Below are 21,027 nucleotides of genomic sequence, written 5' to 3' on the forward strand. Positions count from 1 at the left end.
GAGGGCAGGTCCAAACATCTTCACAACATCACTGTCACCCCAACACATCACCAATTATGATTATTAATGAAAGGTGTAGTTATGACATTTAGCAGCATAGGTAGCAGTGTCTGGGCAATACTCACCAGCCAAACCTTGACCTCTTGACCCTTTCTTTTAAGTAAACAGAATATGCATTTTTACCTACTAATAGAGGACAACTAGGGCCTGGGCCAGTTTCACTAACAGCTTGTGCTTCGTTTGGCATTAAAAGAATACTGTCAGGATTTACTCAAAATACGCAGTGAAAAATGAACGCTGAAAAAGTTATTTTCGTGGCTGACTTTACTGCATATGCATTTGTAGGAGTTTCCCTTTCAGATACAAAATTTATGGGAGGAGAGTGTTCAAACACAGGTTTGCGCTCGTCAATTTACTGGTATTTGCGCCATTATTTAATGCCCAAAAAAGCATGTCTTAACCCATGTTGCGTTTGTGTTGTTAGTAGATTGTTAGTAGTGGTTTGCAACCCTACGCTAATTTGCGCTGCTCTTGGTAGATTGCGTTGGTAATTATGGAAATTAAATTATTTTATTTTCTTTAATTTGACTGCATTCTTGTCAATTTCTAAATGTTTACTTTTTGATTTATGAATTATAACAGACTGATGGGGAAAAAAAACATTATTTTGCTGTTACTTTTTTAAAATTGGTTTTATTATTATTTAACAATTTCTTGCTTGTTGTTAGTTTTTATTAGTTGTAATTTTTAAATAAACATTTAACCTTTAAAATAAAGGTTTTACATCAACATCATCATCTTCTGCTATATGTGTATATGTGTACAGTTTATGATATTGGTGGAGGCCCACATCAATATTCTTTCAGGGGCCCCCGAATCCTCTAGCTACGGCCCTGGTTGTCAGTACACGTCAGGCTTCTTGCGGTTTTGCCGCCATTCATTTGTACAGATACTTTTCATACACAAGAAGCATGTTCAAACCAGGACATGGAAGTGGTTGCCGTGGTAACGAACAACAATATCTTAAGTCAGCATGACTTATGTAGACTAACTTTTATTTGAGGACATCTGCTTATATTAGGCTACTGGGTTTGAACTCATTGGTCCTGCACTGCCTATTGATTCAGCTGATTTGAATAAATATGTCTAAAATGTATAACGTTGTTAAAGTGAAAAACTCAAGTTTAATAAACGATGATCATAGTGCAAGTTTGTATGTATCACATGTACCTGACCTATTTTTAGTGCATTCAGTATGGGATTTGACTGTTCATAGATTAAGTAGTCTAATACAAATGAATCGCATATACAGACTGTCTCCGGGGGTCGGGGTTAGACTAGTTGGTTGCAAAATTTTGAAATTAGTCATTGCGCAAATCCAAATCCACAAATTTTTACTGTCATTTTAATCAAACAAATGCAGCCTTGGTGAGCATAAGAGACTTCTTTCAAAAAAATCTTACTGACTCCAAACTATGAACTGTATTGCAATGATTAATTATATTATTGATTTTTTTCCCATTAATTTTCCCTAAAGATTGTGATATTCTATTTAAGACAAAAACGGTTTAACAGTATTTATACTTGTTTAGCAAGCACAGCTGTATGATAAAGTCTCTGAATCATTTGTTTGTTTCATCACATTGATTTGTTTCTGTCATCACTGAAAGAAGTCCCTGCTTGGCATTTTACAGATACATTAAAAGGTTTTAGTATATTTCGTTTATGGTGCCTCTGACAAAAAGAGTGTCATTTTTGCAATTTCAAAGCAAACACATAAATGTCAAAAAGGTGAAAAATATGAATGTGTTTTTTTTGTTTTTGCTTTATCACCCTCTAATGTGAACAGTGCTGAATAGAAGCACGTGTAAATTGTGTAGGTGGATGAGCAGACGAAAATTGAAAAACTTCAAATCAAAAAGCAGATAACTGCTAAACATACAAAAAAGGGAAAAAAAGGAGAGAGCACTGTTTTCTTAAAGCACATAGACAGAACATTGTGTGTTTATGAATGTGGGAACAATACAATCTGCTGTCGCATTTCTGGAACCGTCCACTGGAATGCCAGACATCTTTAATGCCACAGCTGCTTTGCAGCAGATCAGAGGTTTTGCCAACACAAAGACACACACACACACACACGTTGAGCTTCAATGTTTTATGGGGACTTTCCATAGACATAATGATTTTTATACGGTACAAACTGTATGTTATATCCCCCAAACCTACCCATCACAGACAACTTTCTGCATTTTTACATTTTCAAAAAATGTAAAAAAAATGTAGTTATTAATTATTATATAATAATTACCATTATAAGCTGTTCTCCTCATGGGGACCAAAAAATTTCCCCATAATGTAGGGAATACCTAAACCACACGTACCCGAGTAAATTATGACAGAATTTTCCTTTTTAGGGAAACTAGGTGCATTTTATAATATGGTTCATTTTTAAAAACTTACAAAAAAGTAGGATCGATAATCCTAATATTGAATTCTAGCATATACATTTTTAGTTACATCATCAGCATGATGCTTAGAAAATCTGTCACTAAATGAATGCAAGAGCTGCTCAAAATCACATAAGCATGAACAAGAGTAAACTTACATAAAATTAAACATATTCTGTTTAAGTAGAGGCTGGAGAGGTCAAGGGGTTTATGGGCTCCTTCATTCATTCAGTTTATCTTTCTGCTGGCTCCTAATGACACCCCCTGCACTGCTCTTGCCTAAAGGGGCCCCTGGCTCAAGCTTTTGAAAGGCTGAAAAAAGTCAGCGGATCAAAACAGGTGGCTCAGATCCCCATTGATACTATGTAATAGTACACACACACACACACACACACACACACACACACACACACACACAGAGGAAAAGCAATGTGTAGAAACTCAGTGTTATTTCCCAGAGTTCTGCCATGCTTCCCAACCATGTGAACAGACACTCTCCCAAAGCCAAAGGTAGAGCGGAGAGGCTCATCAGATAACAGCTCTGTTAGCAGACATAAATGATTCCAGACAAGACACAACATGAGCAAACAGTGGAACCACATGTCATGAATCAGTGGGACAACTTCTTTTAGCCAGAAAAGCCTGTTATTACTCAATTTATCCACGAGTGAAACTCAAAATGACAACACAAACTACTGAGTATTCAGCCTTAAAAGGATAGCAGGGCTCCAGACTAACATTTTATGACAGGTCAAAAAGTTCCCCGCCCACTTTCCAAGATGGCAGCTTATCCTTTGTCCTGTTTAGTGTTTGTTTGTTTTAACTAGTTTTAATCTGTTTTTTAATGGATTTTAACAGCTTCTCAAACATTTTTTTGCCTTAAACAACGTTTGGTGCAACCCAATTGAAAAGTTGTGGTTTACCCCACAACTTATGAACAATTTTTAACAGGAGAACCATTCCATGTGCTGTGTCAAACCAGTTTGGCCCATTAACTACAAATCATCTGCTGCTGAGTTAGGCGTTTGCCTGGATCTCTGTGTTCATCATTTTTGGTTTAAACCTGTATCACTCTTACTGTACTAGTTACAGCCTGGGTCTACATTAATTACAGCCCGGCCTCCTGCTTCAGCTACAGCCTGGGTTTTTGCCAGCTAAAACCTGGTGTTATCTACAGCCTGGCCTCCATTCCATCAGCTACCAGCTGCAGCCTGGATCTTCACTAGCTATCAACTATAACCCTGGATCTCTACTAGCTATACTCCGAATACCCTGCTCTGTTTCTTCAAACTATACCCCGGTTACCCTGCTCTGTGGTGTGCAAATTCTACCATGGCGATTATGATTTTTTCCTTGCTGTTTTTGCTCTGTCTGCCAAAAATCTCAGAGTATGAAGTGCACCGGGAGGTCCCAGTGAGTAACTATAATGTTTCTTTAAATGCATTTTATAGGTTATCACGATCAAAGATTACTGGCTATGCACAGGATCTAGTCGGCAGTCAGGTGAGCTGGATGTATGACATGATCCTGTTTTCACAACATGGAGACTTGAAACATCTTGTAAGCCTTCTCCTTTTAAATGACTGTTTTATTCCATCAAAAAACTCTTGGCCCAAAATCACAATGAGTGGGGACTCTAAAGATTGCTCAAAAAACTGTAGAAAGCACTGTATGTTGAAATGTATCATTACACTTATGTTGCTGATGTCAGGAAATGTGCAACCTAACCCAGGTCCTGTGACAGATATGATATCACTGCAAACTCCTGCTGATTTTTTAAAGAGGTCAGGTATTGGTTTTGTGCACATAAATGTAAGAAGTCTATTACCAAAAATTGATATGGTCAGAATTTGGGCCAAATCGACAAATGTTGATATTATGGTACTATCTGAAACTTGGCTGGGTAGATCCACTCCTGATAGTTATATTTATATGGAGGGGTATAATTTATTTCGTACTGATCGTCGTGCTAAAGGTGGAGGAGTAGCGATCTATGTAAAAAATAGTTTTCAGGCAACAGTACAACTATCCAAGTCTGTGCCTAGACAATTTGAATTGCTAGTGTTAAAAATTGAATTGTCGCAGAATTATGTTTTGACAGTTGCGGGATGCTATAGACCTCCTTCTGCGCCAAAGGAAACATTGTCCTCATTGTCTGACTGTTTGTCATCTATAAAATATACAGAATTGGCTTTAATTGGAGACTTAAATTGGGATTGGCTAACATCTGCATCTGACCAAATTAAAAGTTTTTGTGACTCAGCGAATCTGACCAAAATTATAGACTCACCTACTAGGCCAAATCCTAAACATCCTGACAAGTCTACGCTTCTTGATTTGTTTTTAACAAATGTGCCGAAGAAATACAAAGCTACTGCTGTTTTTGCAAATGATATGAGTGATCACTGCGTTATTGCCGGTGTGAGAGATGCCAGGATATCTAAATGTAAACCGCGTACTATAATTAAGAGAAATCTGAAGTCATTCTGTAAACAAGCCTTTTTTATTGATCTTAATCTTTGTGACTGGACCAGAGTGAATTTGATACCAGATCCCGAAATAGCGTTGAAATATTTTAAGTCACTATTTTTGAATATTATAAACAAGCATGCACCTTTTAGGAAATATAAGATCAAAGGCCGTGATAATCCGTGGTTTTCAGAGAAATTGTCTGATTTAATTCATGAACGTGATCTTGCTTGGTCAATGGCAAAGAAATCCAAAAATAGCTCAGACTGGCAAAATTTTAGGCGCCTGAGAAACAATGTGTCTCTCAAATACGTAAAGCAAAATCAGATTTTTATGTAAATGAATTATGTGATAGCTCAGCTAATCCCTTAAAATTTTGGAAAGTTATAAAATCACTGTCTTCTGACGCTAGGGATACTGTCATGCCAAATATATTGAAGTTAAATGATAAAATTATTACAGACAAGAAAAGTATGCTAGATTCCCTGAATCAGCACTTTATATCCTCTGGGTTGTTTTTTGACCATTCAACAAATCATCAGAGGAGAAAAGAGGACTTCTCTTTGTCAAGGGAAAATGTACCTATCGATTTTGATCTTGTTTGTATTGGAACGAAGGAGGTGTATGATGCTCTAATAGGGTTAAATACTAAGAAATCTGCTGGTCCTGATGGGTTGGATCCATACTTTTTAAATATTGCTGCTGAATATATTGCAGAACCTTTGACACACATTTTCAACTTGACTATTGAAACTGGATTAATACCAAGTGTTTTGAAGTCAGCATATGTCACTCCTTTATTAAAGGGTGGTGACCGATCAAACCCAAATAATTATAGGCCAATATCTAAGCTATCTGCTTTAGCCAAGGTTTTAGAAGGGCTTATAAGTGACCAGTTAAAATACTACTTATTAACAAAAAATATTTTAAATGATTCGCAATCGGGTTTTCGTAAAAACCATAGCACTGTCACTGCGACTATGAATGTGTTAAGTGATTTTATAAGTGCTATTGATTCTAAAGAATATTGTGCTGCACTGTTTTTAGATCTTTCAAAAGCGTTTGACACAGTTGACCACTATGTTCTGTCTCAGAGATTGGTGGATATTGGAATGTCTCCAAAAGCTGTCAAATGGTTTGGCAACTATTTGAGTGGCAGAACACAAAGTGTTCATGTTGATGGTGTGTCCTCAAACTCATTATTTATACAAAATGGTGTCCCCCAGGGGTCCATTTTGGGTCCCATTTTATTTACTATTTATATAAATGATTTGTGTCAAAATGTAACAAATGCTAAGTGTCATTTTTATGCGGACGATACTGTTTTGTATTGTTCTGCTCCAGCCTTGACAAGTGCTATAGAGCAGCCATTCCCAAACTGTGGTCCGCGGACCACTAGTGGTCCGTGAGGGTACTGCAGGTGGTCCGTGGAAAGGCAAAATAAAATATAAAATAATATTTTTTTTACCTTCATTTTACCAGGAAATTCCCATAAAAAAAGAAAAGTAAAAAGAATATGTAGGCCTATATTGATATAACATTTTAATTAAATAGTCAAGTTATTGTGTGATTACTAATAGCCTAGTGGTGATCGGCCGTGACATTCAAGTTCAGTGCCGTTAGAACCACAACATTGGTTCGGTGGATAGCAACAGGTTCTCTGAGGAGAAAAGGGCAGAGGCAAATTAATATGTTCTCATTATCACATCACACGCATAGCCTTTAATGGTGCGTTCACACCGGATGAAATTTCGCTTCAAACTTTTGTTTTTACGCGCGTCAATTTCGCTCTTGACGCGCGAATTGATACAATGTGTACAAAAAGGGATTATGTCAAATTCGCGCCTGCCGCGTCTAGTGATACGCTTGACCAATAACTATGTGCTGAATGGTCATGTAAAGACTTGTGTGGTGCGATCTGCAGTTCTGCCTAGCCAGCGCCAAGACGACAATGTAAAGAGTGACACTACGGTGCAATTTTAATGATATGAATATTTTCTAGAAATAAAAATTCCAGATACAGCATACTCATTTTTCATTGATTCTTGCACCCAAGAACACAACAAAATGACTTTTAATAATAAAAATAATAATTTAAGCTCCTTATTATGTAGCCGAATCTGTGCTGGTTTGTATTAACCGCCTCCAGTTTTCCGTTTGTTTTGCCTCCAGCTAGCGCCGTGACGTAGGCGCAAAAGGGGTCTATAACTGTGAACGCACAGTAATAGGCATCTAGTTTATGAAACGAAATGTTTATAAATGGAATGAATAAGGCCTGTTATTATTTTAATTTCCAGTTAGTTTCTTGATCTCGCGTTTCTGAAATGTTTTGCAGATGTGCTGTTAAGTGGACAAACTCAAGCCTGTACTTTTTGAGGACTTGTAAAACTCTGAAGATTAATAATCCCCTAAAATCGCCAAAGGTTTTGAAATGTTGACTATATTCCAGTGTTCTTATTACTGTATATATTTCAAGCCTGTTGTTCAAATGAACCTGATTATGCCCTGATTGCCCTCGATCGGGCGCTTGAGTAAATAAATAAATTAAATATGTGGCAGCCGTTGTGTGCAGTAAACTTTCTTTTAACAAGTCTGTTGTAGCTACTGATGTGATGACCAGTTATAGTTTTAGTGCTAGTAGCCTAAGCCTATTTAGAGGTGCAGATTAATTCAGGTAGGACTCTGTATTTTATTATGTGTATTATGAGGTGGTCCGCGAAAATTCTTAAATACAAATAGTGGTCCACACACACAAAAAGTTTGAAAACCCCTGCTATAGAGGATCTGCAATCTGCCTTTATAATTATTCAGAAGAATCTTCAGAAATTGAGACTTGTACTAAACTCTGATAAAACTAAAATGATGTGCTTTTCTAAATCAAGGAAAACAGAAAATGCTTGTCAAATCACTACATTAGATGAGAAAGTAATTGAACGAGTATCAGTCTATAAATATCTTGGTTTCCTTTTAGAAGAAAATTTGTCCTTCAAACAGCATATAGAGGGTCTAGCAAAAAAATTAAGAGTAAAGTTGGGTTTCTATTATAGAAACAAAGGCTGTTTCTCTTTTAGTACGAGAAAAACACTTATACAAACAACATTTATGTCAATGCTGGATTATGGGGATATTTTATATATGCATGCAAACAAATCTTCTTTGAAAATGCTGGATTCAGTATATCATGCAGCACTAAGATTTGTGACTAATTCCAATTTTCGTATGAGAGTGTTGGTTGGCCATCTCTGCACAATCGCAGGCTGGAACACTGGTATATTTTTCTTTTTAAGGCCATACTTTGTAAACTGCCTCCTTATTTATGTTCTCTTCTGACTCTTAAAGTCTCTACCAGGAAATGTAATCTTAGATCATATGGGCAAATCATGTATGATATCCCACGAACGCGAACTGTCTTCGGTGAAAGTGCTTTTAAAGTTTTTGCACCGTTTTCTTGGTATAAATTGACACGACAATGACACAATTTAAAATGAGGATAAAGAACTATTTGAGTACTAAATGCACATGTACTGTTACTGAGTGCTGCTGGTGAATATGTTGAGATGATGTTAAACTGCCAAAATATCTTTTTCTGTTAAATGTTTGTATATGTATTTTTAAATAGAACTATTATTCTGCCGTCTTGGCCAGGACTCCCTTGAAAAAGAGATTCTGAATCTCAATGGGATTATTTCCTGGTAAAATAAAGGTAAATAAATAAATAAATATGAGCAGTAGCATCGGTGCCACTAAGTTCTACAGATCAATTGACCAAAAGCTTCAGTGATTATAAAGGGAGCGCTCTTTACTTGCTTTCTGTGTAATTCAGTCACAATTTGAAGAAAAGTTTTTGTTTTTCATGAGACTCTGTGACTTCCTACTTAAGTCAATAAGTGCTCCTCTGCCGCCATCTACTGGTCAACCCCACCTTCCCCAGCTCCACCTGTATAAATCTGCTACAGGGGTTATTATTCTATGGTTGTTATGTATGCAGCAGCAGAATGTCTTACATGCTCACAGTAGCATGTCTCTACACTTGCTCTGCAGCAGCAGTGTAGCAGATCATTCTGCCAAGACCTAATACATTAACATTGCCATATCCATTACCATGCCAATCTATCCAAGAGTTCTCATAAAAGAAATTTATTTTTTAGATGAACTAATCCTGTAAATGATGCTGTAAATGATGTAAAAGATGCTGAGCCAACAGAGGATAGGCAGTTTGGATGAATGGATGGATGGATATCCCTTTAAATGTAAATGACAATTAATGACTTGTTTTTGACATTCAATTTATCTGTCGATAATTTCTCTTTTTAATCAATGGTGAAAATCAAGTTTTTAATATGCTTTAAGACAAACCATGTTCAAAATCATTGCATGTTCTCTAATGCCGAGTTCAGACTGCACGATTTTAGCCCTGATTTTGTCTCGCTGACAGGTTTTGAGAAATCGCCGACAAATGCCCGAATTCACAGGCAAATCGGTGCTCGTTCACGCGAGTGACAATCACGCAATGTGAATGAGCAAAGACGCGTTCTGAGAGAATCGCCGACACCCGTGAGATATTTGGCATGCTAAATATCTGGACCTGTCGGCGATTCAAAATCCTGCTATGTGAATGTGTTCTGACTGAAAACTACATCGATGACCGACAGCCAATGAGAGAGCAAGATACAGAGCAGCGGGGAGTTCGGGGAGGAGTTATAGGTCACAATATCAGTATTTTAATAGATATATTTACAATTATATCAAACAGAAACAAAGCACAAACATTTGCTTGACCAGCAGCAACAGCAGCACATTGCAAAATGATTTATTTACCCCAAACTCTCTTTGCAGAACACACAGTCCTTGCTCCCCTTGTCTTCCCAGCCATTTCCTCATACATAATATGTTTTTCTTTTTCTCCTTTTCGCTGCTAATCAGTGCACAGACAATTTGGATCGCAAGCTTCTTGCAGGCTATCATTTTTAATAACAATTTCAGTCTCGCGCGAGAACTGCGGTCTTACCCACGCGGGATTTTGTGCTATTTCCTTATCACTTCTTGCGTGTGTTTGGTTGCGAAACGTAGTTTGCGGACCAGACAGAAGTTGTCGGCGATTCTTCCTCCTGAAAGTCATGCAGTGTGAAACCTCCTGTCGCCGATGCATCGTGCAGTGTGAACACACCAGCAACTGAATGTTACCCCAGATAGTCACGTAGTGTGAAAAGAACAGTGACCCGACTATCTTTGAAAATCGTGCAGTCTGAACTCGGCTTAATGTCACAAACTGCCTTGTAACCAATCAAGTCAACGTGGGGGCGGGCTTTAGCATATCATTAACTAAATCGGGTACATTTAGCAATGTAGCGGGTGAATGTATATGATGTATATTATGACGTTATGATGAACTATAGAGCTGGTAAGTCCCGCCCCTTCCGCTAATCCCCCTGGACCTCTAGGTTGAAAAATCGTCAATGCAAGTGAATGGGAGAAAATAATTATTTTCTGGTCCCATTTGAATTTTGCCATGAATGTGAACATATGTTGTCTGTGAATTTTTTATATAACTTTTCGTGTAAAGAATGCTACAATTTAGCGGGTAGAAGTTTGATACGGTTAGACTTTGTGTGAGAGCACTTTCTGGACTACAACTCTTCGACGCGTTTGAAACGTCAACACCACTCGCACACGGACACTAGCTCACGGATCCCGCTAAACATGGCTGTGTCTTTGGTGCACTTCACCGCCTTCTTTCAGGGAGAGGACAAAATCTTTGAGGTTGGTGAAAACCACGGGTAAGTCAACTTTATGGGGTGACGTCACATAGGCAACATGTAGTCTTTCTCGTTATGTCTTTTCCACAACTGCTAGCCGAAGAATCATACCATATACTGTCACACTCTTAACATGAAAAGTTCTATAAAAAATTCACAGACAACATATGTTCACATTCATGGCACAATTCAAACGGGACCAGAAAATAATTATTTTCTCACATTCACTTGCATTGACGATTTTTCAACCTAGAGGTCCAGGGGGATTAGCGGAAGGGGCGGGACTTACCAGCTCTATAAGTCTTTTCCACTGACATTCTGAGTTGTTCAAAGCTTTCTAAGGATGCAGATTTTTTAGGAGGCAGCTGTCTGACTGAGATGGCGAACATGATCATGGTTTGTGTAACATTAGCAACACATTATTATCTGTTTGATAACGTAGTCAGGCAAAAGGCTAAAAAGCGTTTACAGTAAAGTTGAGTGGATCTTTGAGTTGCTGTGAGTGGAGTAATTTGCTAATTGGCAAATTCATGACTACGCATATGGTGTTATATTGTTAGATTCAAGCTATTTTAAGGCATGAAGACATTTTTTTCGCCGGAAAACACATTTAATAAGGTGATTTAATAAGGTGAAAACACATTTTGATGATCAAATATGTACATTTCTACAATGTACACACAGTATGTGCAAAACTTTTTTCTGATAAGTACGTTACTTCCTCTTGGCGTTGGTCAGCACTTGTTTTCGTTTATTTCATTGATTTTTAGTTTTTGGTCTTGGAATGTCTGAGAGGTGACATACTGTAATTGTAGATTGGTCGACGTCTCTCTGTACAGTATGAATTAGCCTTAACAAAGAATACTGTGCTTCCTTTCTGTTGCGCTCCATTTAATTGAAGTGCACACTATGTGAAGTATTTTGTGTTTAACAATTGAATCACTCAGTTTCTGTCATGATGCACTGCTTTGCAAAATGGAAATTCTTGAATTATAAAAATACAATGTAACCAATGTGTTTTTTTTTACTGTTTTCTTTGACCAGCACAAAGTCCAGACTAATTGGTAATATTTTGTCTGGTCATTTTATCATAAATAATTTATTTTAGATTTTGAATTGTTGTGGCCACATTCTTTTGGATGGAGCAACAAAAATAATTCCTTGTTCAAGAATTTTGGCCTTACATGATTGTTCCAAATAAACTTTAAAGCAAACGAATATCCTTATAAACTAACTAAACTGAGAAGGTATCTTAAAAACTGTTGGCTTATAGACTGCACTGTAAACAGAGAGTGTTCCCAGGATCACTTTATTTTCACATTTAGGAAAATTCCGGAAAAAATATATTGGTGTCGTGTAGAGCTGAACGATTAATCGGTAAAAGATTGAAATCTCCATTCAAACAACCAGGCGATCTTATTCCTAAATAACAACCATTCGCCTGTCTATAAAACCTTTAATAAAATCATACCGGAACATTCAAATCTGCGTCAGAGCTACCACTGACCCGAGAGAAAGTAGTTATCATGTATAGGTATGAAACAGCTTCACAACCAGTCTTTACAACCACACAGTATCGTTATTTCTTTCACAAATATTCATATTATCACATAAGTACTGGGATAATAGTTTATAATTCGGATATAAACACTGACGTCAACGGAAGCGATCAAAATAGAGTAAATCACTTGGCACTTCAAATAATGATTGTATCATTACATTGTTAAAACCAGGTGGTGGCAAGTGACTGTTAAAAATGTATTTGTCATTGAGTCATTCATTCAAGAGATTTGTTCGATGATTCATGCAGTAATGAAACAAGTGAAGTATTTATGACTCTTTTATGACTTAAAGTCATTTAAGTCATTTAATCATTCATTCACACCCTTTAAAAAAAAAAAAGCCAATTCATTCAGATTGATTAAACATTTTAAATAACATTTTGTCAGAACCTCTAGTAAATGACATTATATCTGTGATGTGGAGTGCCCGTGTGAGCCACTGGAGGGCACTCTCTCCCTGCATTGTTTCACCATGGACTCATTATGTTTAACTATGTTTCAGTGGTGTTTGATTATGGGTTATTGAGTTCCTTATATAAGTCTGAGTGATCTCTGTGTCCGGTGCGAAGTCTTGTCACACTGTAAGCGTACATCTCTGAGCATTCTTCCATGTTTGTGTATTCCGTGTTTCTCTGGACTCTTGACCCTTGCCTGCTTCTTGGACTGTGTATGAACCTGTGCTGCCTGCCTCGACCAAAGCCTGTTATCACCACGAGTTACTGGATTGCCCCTTGTTTAACTGTATGCCGGAGTTTATGTCTGCTTGTGTTTGATGCTGAAATAAAGTGCTGCATATGGATCTGACCGCCTCTGTCCGTACGTTACAGAAGACTTCGCCACTACAGGATCCAGCGGACTTTCAGCATTTATCCACCGTGGCCAAGACCCAAGTTTCCATGCTAGCCTCTCATCATTTACAGCTGACGAGACTAACATCTCTCCTCGAGGAACTTACAAGCTTTACGCAATCTGTGTCTTCGCAGAGCTCAAGCACAGCCACTAATCAAGTCCAAGCTCCCGCTGCACCTGTCCCACCGCAACCCAGTGTGAGTGCTGCATCTAATTATTCTAGTCTGTCATTTCCTGAAAGGTTTAATGGCTCACCTGTGGCGTGTGAAGGATTCCTTCAGCAGTGCAGCTTATATATGAATCATCAGCCCCAGTTTTACACCTCGGATGATGACCGCATTTCTTTCATTTGTTCACTGTTCACTGGAAAGGCTCTGGAGTGGGTAGGCGCGTTCTGGGAACCAGGTCGGATATCGTTCCCTTCTTATGATGTGTTTATCGCCCTATTCAGAGAGGCTTTTGAACTCCCCGCAGGAGAAGAGGATCCCGAGGAACTGCTCTTGTCCTTGCACCGGGGTGGTTCGTATGCGGCGGATTTCTCTCACTCATTCCGAACGCCACTAAAGCCTCATCTCGCCAAGCTGTTCGATCCTCCCTTGATGACCATTAGAGGGGCTTTCAAGTATACAGTTTCTGCCAAACCCATTCTTCGTGTCGGACCCCTCAAGCCCGTATTCCTCACTGGTCTTGTTGAACTTGTTAATCCAGAGACAGCGGGGGTTTCGCCGGCCGAACTGGAGTGTGAGCGCGTGCCAGCTGACTTGAGAGAATCGAGTGCCGAGTCGAGTGAATCAAGTGAGTCCAATGAACTGAATCCCGAGTCCAGTGAGTCGAATCCCGAGTCCAGTGAGTCCAGTGAACTGAATCCTGAGTCCAGTGAACCGAATCCCGAGTCCAGTGAGTCCAGTGAACTGAATCCCGAGTCCAGTGAGTCCAGTGAACTGAATCCCGAGTCCAGTGAGTCCAGTGAACTGAATCCCGAGTCCAGTGAGTCCAGTGAACTGAATCCCGAGTCCAGTGAGTCCAGTGAACTGAATCCCGAGTCCAGTGAGTCCAGTGAACCGAATCCCGAGTCCAGTGAGTCCAGTGAACCGAATCGTGAGTCCAGTGAGTCCAGTGAACTGAATCCTGAGTCCAGTGAACCGAATCCCGAGTCCAGTGAGTCCAGTGAACCGAATCCCGAGTCCAGTGAGTCCAGTGAACTGAATCCCGAGTCCAGTGAGTCCAGTGAACTGAATCCCGAGTCCAGTGAGTCCAGTGAACTGAATCCCGAGTCCAGTGAGTCCAGTGAACTGAATCCCGAGTCCAGTGAGTCCAGTGAACTGAATCCCGAGTCCAGTGAGTCCAGTGAACCGAATCCCGAGTCCAGTGAACCGAATTCCGAGTCCAGTGAACCGAATCCCGAGTCAAGTGAATCTAGCCTTGAGTCAAGTGGATCAAGTCCCGAACCAAGTGAATCCAGTGTGGAAAGTGAGTCAAGTTCGGCTGAATTTATGGAGTCAGATCCAGCTAAGCGAAACAATTATGTTCCCATGGATCCAGAGTTATCAGTTCCAACAGTGCGCCGTCGCAGGAGGAAGAGGAGGAGGACTCACTCGGCTCGCCAGGCTCCTGTGAGCGTACCTAGACTCCTCGCCCTGCCGGCCCCGCCTCTGCGCCTCGCCCTGCCGGCCCCGCCTCTGCGCCTCGCCCTGCCGGCCCCGCCTCTGCGCCTCGCCCTGCCGGCCCCGCCTCTGCGCCTCGCCCTGCCGGCCCCGCCTCTGCGCCTCGCCCTGCCGGCCCCGCCTCTGCGCCTCGCCCTGCCGGCCCCGCCTCTGCGCCTCACCTCGCCAACGCCTATCAAGCTCTGGGAGCCTTTTCCAGAGGCTGTTTCCAGCCCGGAGGCTATAGCCTTAAATTTCCCCAAGAACTTTTTGGGGGGGGGCAGTAGGTATCCTGTGAGGGCCATGGAGGTGGCGCTGACATGGACCCTGTCTGTGCTATTTCCACTTGAGCTTCTTATGCCGCTAGTCCTGTCTGATCCTGTGCTTCCCATGCCACTGGTTACGTCCAGTCCTGAGTCTGCTCCGTCCTTGTCTCCGCCTAAGTGGGCTTCGTCCTGGCACCTCTCCAAGTGTGCTCAACCCTGGTTTCCGGTCAAGTGTGTTCTACCCTGGTTGCCTACGACACGTGCTTCCCCATGGTCTCTTACCCTGCTCGGGTTTCCAGGCCCTAGGTCTCTCCATGGGTCTGGCCTCCTACCTCTCCACGGGCCTGGCCCTCCATCCCAGCCCCCGTTGACCTCCCCCCAGAGTTTTTAGGAGCGTCTGGAAGCCGCTCCTTTGGGGGGGGGCTATGTGATGTGGAGTGCCCGTGTGAGCCACTGGAGGGCACTCTCTCCCTGCATTGTTTCACCATGGACTCATTATGTTTAACTATGTTTCAGTGGTGTTTGATTATGGGTTATTGAGTTCCTTATATAAGTCTGAGTGATCTCTGTGTCCGGTGCGAAGTCTTGTCACACTGTAAGCGTACATCTCTGAGCATTCTTCCATGTTTGTGTATTCCGTGTTTCTCTGGACTCTTGACCCTTGCCTGCTTCTTGGACTGTGTATGAACCTGTGCTGCCTGCCTCGACCAAAGCCTGTTATCACCACGAGTTACTGGATTGCCCCTTGTTTAACTGTATGCCGGAGTTTATGTCTGCTTGTGTTTGATGCTGAAATAAAGTGCTGCATATGGATCTGACCGCCTCTGTCCGTACGTTACAATATCTTATATAGTTATAGTATCTGTATATAGTATCTATATTATATAGTATCTGTTCGCGGGAGAATCGTGATCTCTGTTTGAAAAAAAATTCATCCAGAATCATGCAGCTCTAGTGTCGTGACAACGCCACACCACAGACTTCCATTTCTGTCGGTTCATTACAATCTAATAGACCAGATGAAATTGTTTTCTGTGGTAACCGACAGCCTGTGACAAATGGTGTCAATAGCTTTAACCTGTATTTAACCCCAAACATTCCTTTAAGTTAAAAAGAAATAGGCTAATGATGTTCAGAACACTGACATGCTGCAACAGAGTAAAAGGAGGTCAGAACCATTTAAGAGGTCTCATAGAACAGATTTGTTGGAACAGACTAGTTTCAGTTGTGCTCAAAATGAGATGGCACATGCTCTTGGGCGTCTGAATGGCCAGTGTGCTCCTCTCTCCTCCCCGGCCAAGCAGCTGGTCTGTGGGATTCAGAGCACTTCCTCGGCCAGGTGCAGCGTTCAAAGAGCCTGCTCTCTCTCACTTGATCTCTCTCTCTCTATTTGCACTCTATGGAGTGCAGGACCAGAAGAAAGTAAGCGGTCTTGCCTCATTTAAAACGTAAAGAATATGTAGAAAAATCCGTTAGAATATCAAAATTCAGGGCAAAGTTGATTAGAGCTGTCATAACAAACCTGCTAGAGCAGCTCTTCCGTTCTCAGAACCAGATACTTTCATTTTTCCTCTCTCTCCCCTTTCTCTAATCCCCTAAATTCCACTGCACGTTTGGCCTCATTTTGAACCCAAAACACCAGAGATAAATGGGACACCCACACCAATCCAATCTAGGTGAGAAAAGTGTCAAACAGATGAGTGGTTTTTGAAGTGAAAGTAAGGCTGATATTATTTAAGTGATGCAGATATCATTGGAACTAGGGTGGATGTTGGATTTTCAGCAAATAACGGTCAAAGCTATCGCATTATGTTGGAATAAACGGCACTAATTTGCGCAACATTTAACATTTGATGTGAATTTTCACATTTCCAGTCATTTTAACAGGAACGCATGTGATCAGGGGCCGTATGATCAGTAGTGTGAAGGACGGAAGATGATGAATAACTGAATAAATAGCCTAAAGGAATAAAGAGTAAGGCAAAACAAATAGCCTGGTAGCCTAATGAAACATATGGATTGATGCAATATCTTTGCAACATTATTGAATTAATCTGTCACTATATGCCTCTGCCTACGTTTGCAAAGAGAAGAACATTTTAATTTGATTCACAATGAAACGTTACAATTAGTTTACATGCAATGAGTAGCCTAGTTTTGGTTGTTGTTGGTGGCGTTATTGCATCCCTAGTTATGCCTACAATGCAAAATTGTTCCCTCGCGATTGGAAGCTCCTGTAGCCGCCGCATACGCATTTCAAAACATCACAACGTGAAATGCCACAAAAAGCGGTTTGTGAATAGGTCTTTGTGAGTTAGGAGTCCTCTCGACTTCTTTAAAGCTGTCCCAGGCTTAGGTGCTACTTTTAGGGCTAAAATGCTTTGTGAATTACTCTTAGTGAAAAAAATTAGGAGTCCTAAAGTTACGAGTGACACACCCATTATTTTTAGGAGTTGCTCCTAAATTCGCCAGTTAGGAGGGACTTTTAGCCTTAAAATTCTTTGTGAATACGGCCCCTGGAATTTTTTCTTGAGGGCAAAGGATTTCCACACAGAAATTCTGCAGTGGGTTCAAGTTTGTCAAGTGAATTCGCTGTGCTGACCAACAGAAATAGCTTGTTATGAAAGTGACTTGTGTGAGTTTTGCTTTTTTGCATTGCTACACTCCTGACAATAGACATTTTAGCCCGCAAAATTTCAGAAAAATTGCACCTTAAGATTGCACAACATAAAGGAAAAATGCAATAAACTTGTCTGCATTATGCCATGAAACAAGTGCACAAGTCATATGGACTACTATTATGATGATACTTTTATAGTGATTTTGAAAGCTTCAGTCACCATTCATTGTAATTGGATAGAGAAGAGCAACACATACGTTCTTCAAAATTTCTCCTTTTGTGTTCCCCAGAAGAAGAAAAGTGAGTAAAGTGTGGGTTAATCATGACAGATTCTCAACACTCTTCTTCCATCTTACCGTGGCAGTCATCTTGTCACTTTCCGCCATTATAGCGGAGGAGTACTTATTGGATGGCATCACTACTTCTGTCGTCTTTTTTATTTCTTCCTCTTTATCCTGTCAAAAAAGAAACAGACTTGAATAAATGATAAAAAGAGGCCAAACAGAAAAGAATGAACCCAATATGACTCAAATATTGAAAAACATAAGCATGCACTAGCATATGCATGCTCCTCTGAGAAAAGATTAATGGATATTTGTTTTAGTCTTTAACTAAACATTGACCTCTGTCTCAGCTAAACATGTTGTCATATTTGCCCTTAGGAAGCAAGCACTCAAACTTCCTTCAAGAACCAGGAATAGAAAAATGGGTCAAATAATAATGACTACATCATTCTAAAAAATCATTACACAATCAATGACACAGTAGATTCTTCAGAAAGATAACAGTATTGATCTGTATCTACTCAGCAATATGTTGCAGTTATGATTAGGTTTTACATCCAGTTTCTGACCTATCATGTTTGTTTCAGGTAATGATATGTAATGCTTGTCTAGGTAAGTCAAGACAAAAATCATTTGATGTTATATTTCACCTTAATAATAAGATAATTAAGGCCACTATGTTAAAGAAATGGTTCACCAAACATGCAAATTCTGTCATTATTTGATTACTCTTACCCTCAACCCCTTTTGTTGAATGGAACAGAGCAGTGAACAGTTTTTCAGTTTTTCAGTCTCAATCCCTTTGGCGCATTTAATGAAACTGTCTTAACTGTAAGTGCAATTGTCCTAACTGTTTTACAGTATGGGACATAACTTTGTTGCATGTTTGCAAAATGTAGTAACTCAATCAAAATTTAATTCACTGACTGTCAGTTTTGTCTAGCTGAATGCTACTGTGTATCACACTAAGCTTTTCTGATACAGATTTGATCAGTTGGTAACATTTACTGGGTAAAGTAAATCAATGTGAAAGCAATGTGTCACTGTTGTGTTCTGTTTAGTTTGTTTTCATTGGACTTGTCTGCCTGTCATCATGTCACGTGTCTTCTTCACTGTCATTATTAGTTCAGTTGTATCTCACTTGTGTCTACTTCATCATCATCATCTAGATCACCTGTGTTCTGTTAATCAGTGTTCATCTGTGTTGTATTTAAGTTCTTGGTCTTGGTCCGTTATCTGTTGTACTAGTGTGTGTGTACCCATTGGAATTGCTATTTAGTAAAAGTTTGTATTGGAGCCTTTTTGCCTTCTCATCTTCTTCTGCCTGCACCACACCCTGACACAATGTGTTCCATGTAAGCTGCAATAGTCGATGTTATGGTGTTCAGCCACAAACGATTACATCACTTTCCCATTGCGGCACCGCCCCCTGCCGACATTAGAGAACGGACACTGCACTTAAAAACTGAACACGTCTGCTCAATTCAGTTTGTGCCAAACAAGAGTTGCAGCACAGATCAGCAACAGGACTCAGCATGGTGTATGCCGCGCTTATTCGTTTTGTTAATAAAAGTTTTGTTTTAATATAACCGAGTTTGTCATGGTACTGTTTTGTTGTTGTGTTTTTCATTAAGAATAATAATGGACCCACCATTCAAGCAATATCCGCCCCAAATTGCCACTAATTCGAAAGCGATAGTAAAATGCACATGGCTGCATGCGCATTTAAGCAATTTGTAAACATTATCCATTAAATGTATGATACATACAATGCAATGCGTAATTCAAAATACAGGTAAAATAATCAATACACATAATTCAATTTCATATAAAGATAGTGCCGCGCTGTTGAAAATAATGAAATAAAATAACTCGATTTTATCACTGGCAGTAGCTTTTATTTAACATAAATTATGCCAAAAACAAAACTCTGAGGAAACTTAGACTTAGTAAGACACAAACAGAACAACCGCTTTAATTTGAAGATAATGGACAAATGAACTGAACAAAACACAGGGCTTAAATACACAGAAACTAATGAACAAAATGAACATCAGGTGTAAATCTATGAATAACCATGGAAACAAACTGAAAGCAATGAAACTTAACTAAAACCTACTGTGGTCAATGAGTTGAACAAACACCACCTAAAATGAGTGTCCGCAATAAGATTAAAAAAATTGGCAATTTTTATTGACAGGAGAAGGGATATTCTGATGTTTACTGTGTGCAGAATTTTCCAAACTTATCGGAACATGAAGTTTTAATTCAACCCAAGCCGATCTGAGAAAGCAGCGGCTGTTAAAAATACGCCATTATTTCACCACAGGGTGTCAGTGTTCGTCTGAACTAGTGACCGCGACGCTAAAGTGTATGAGGAACAGATGAATAACATCAGTACGAACCACAAACATTTATTTATTTGGATTAAATATTTTAATCATTCTGTGTCATTTTTCAATGTCAATCTTTTCACTATTTACATGTTTATGCCCAAAATGCTATAATATTCAAAGTAGTTGACTGTCATTCTCTACGCTGTGTACGTTATTGATTAAATAGCCTAGCCTATTTAACATTGTTACAGGCACCTCACAAGCATTCATTCATTCAACTATTTTAAAAGACTGGAATAAACACCAGCGCACACAAGCAATCCTTTTAATAGTCAATTTCATTTAAAAATGTAAACCCAACAGGTATGAAATGTCAGAAAGAGAAAAAAACCTGTTAATGACAAGACGAGCATATAGGACTGCTGCAGCTTAGTGGATAAATATATTTAGCCTATATATTATACAGAATGTACAGTTGGAAAGAAAACATATGTATAGGAACATTTCAGCAGGCTCAAGATAATTAAAACAGATCATTATTCATTGTTTTAATCAATTGGCAGCCATAAAGCATAGTGATAATCTGCATTCTCGTGTATGCAGGTGCGCTGAATGCTGTAACCGGAAACTCCCGATATGTACTAACTAGAACGCGGAAGAAGTTGTGCAAGTAGTCCATTACCCGTAACATATGACCCCCATCAAGAATGCATGTCCTTGCGCTTCATTGACAACAATAATAAACAAATGAGCCCAACAGAGAAGAGCGGGAGGGCTTCGGTGGAGGACACA

At 39.6% G+C, this 21,027-nt stretch overlaps 1 protein-coding gene across 3 annotated transcripts in view; it reads right to left on the reverse strand.

Moving 5' to 3' along the window:
- Positions 1-21,027, reverse strand: part of dnmt3bb.1 (DNA (cytosine-5-)-methyltransferase 3 beta, duplicate b.1) — a 70,686-nt gene that overhangs the window by 29,065 nt on the left and 20,594 nt on the right. For all 3 annotated transcript variants that reach the window (XM_081385894.1, XM_081385896.1, XM_081385895.1), the window contains exon 2: positions 17,972-18,070. In XM_081385894.1, coding sequence (XP_081242020.1) covers positions 17,972-18,031 — 60 coding nt within the window. In that variant the 5' untranslated portion in view covers positions 18,032-18,070. The remainder of the gene's footprint in view (positions 1-17,971; positions 18,071-21,027) is intronic.

The sequence above is a fragment of the Scardinius erythrophthalmus genome, assembly GCF_964197995.2.
Source record: "Scardinius erythrophthalmus genome assembly, chromosome: 15".
NCBI lineage: Eukaryota > Metazoa > Chordata > Actinopteri > Cypriniformes > Leuciscidae > Scardinius > Scardinius erythrophthalmus.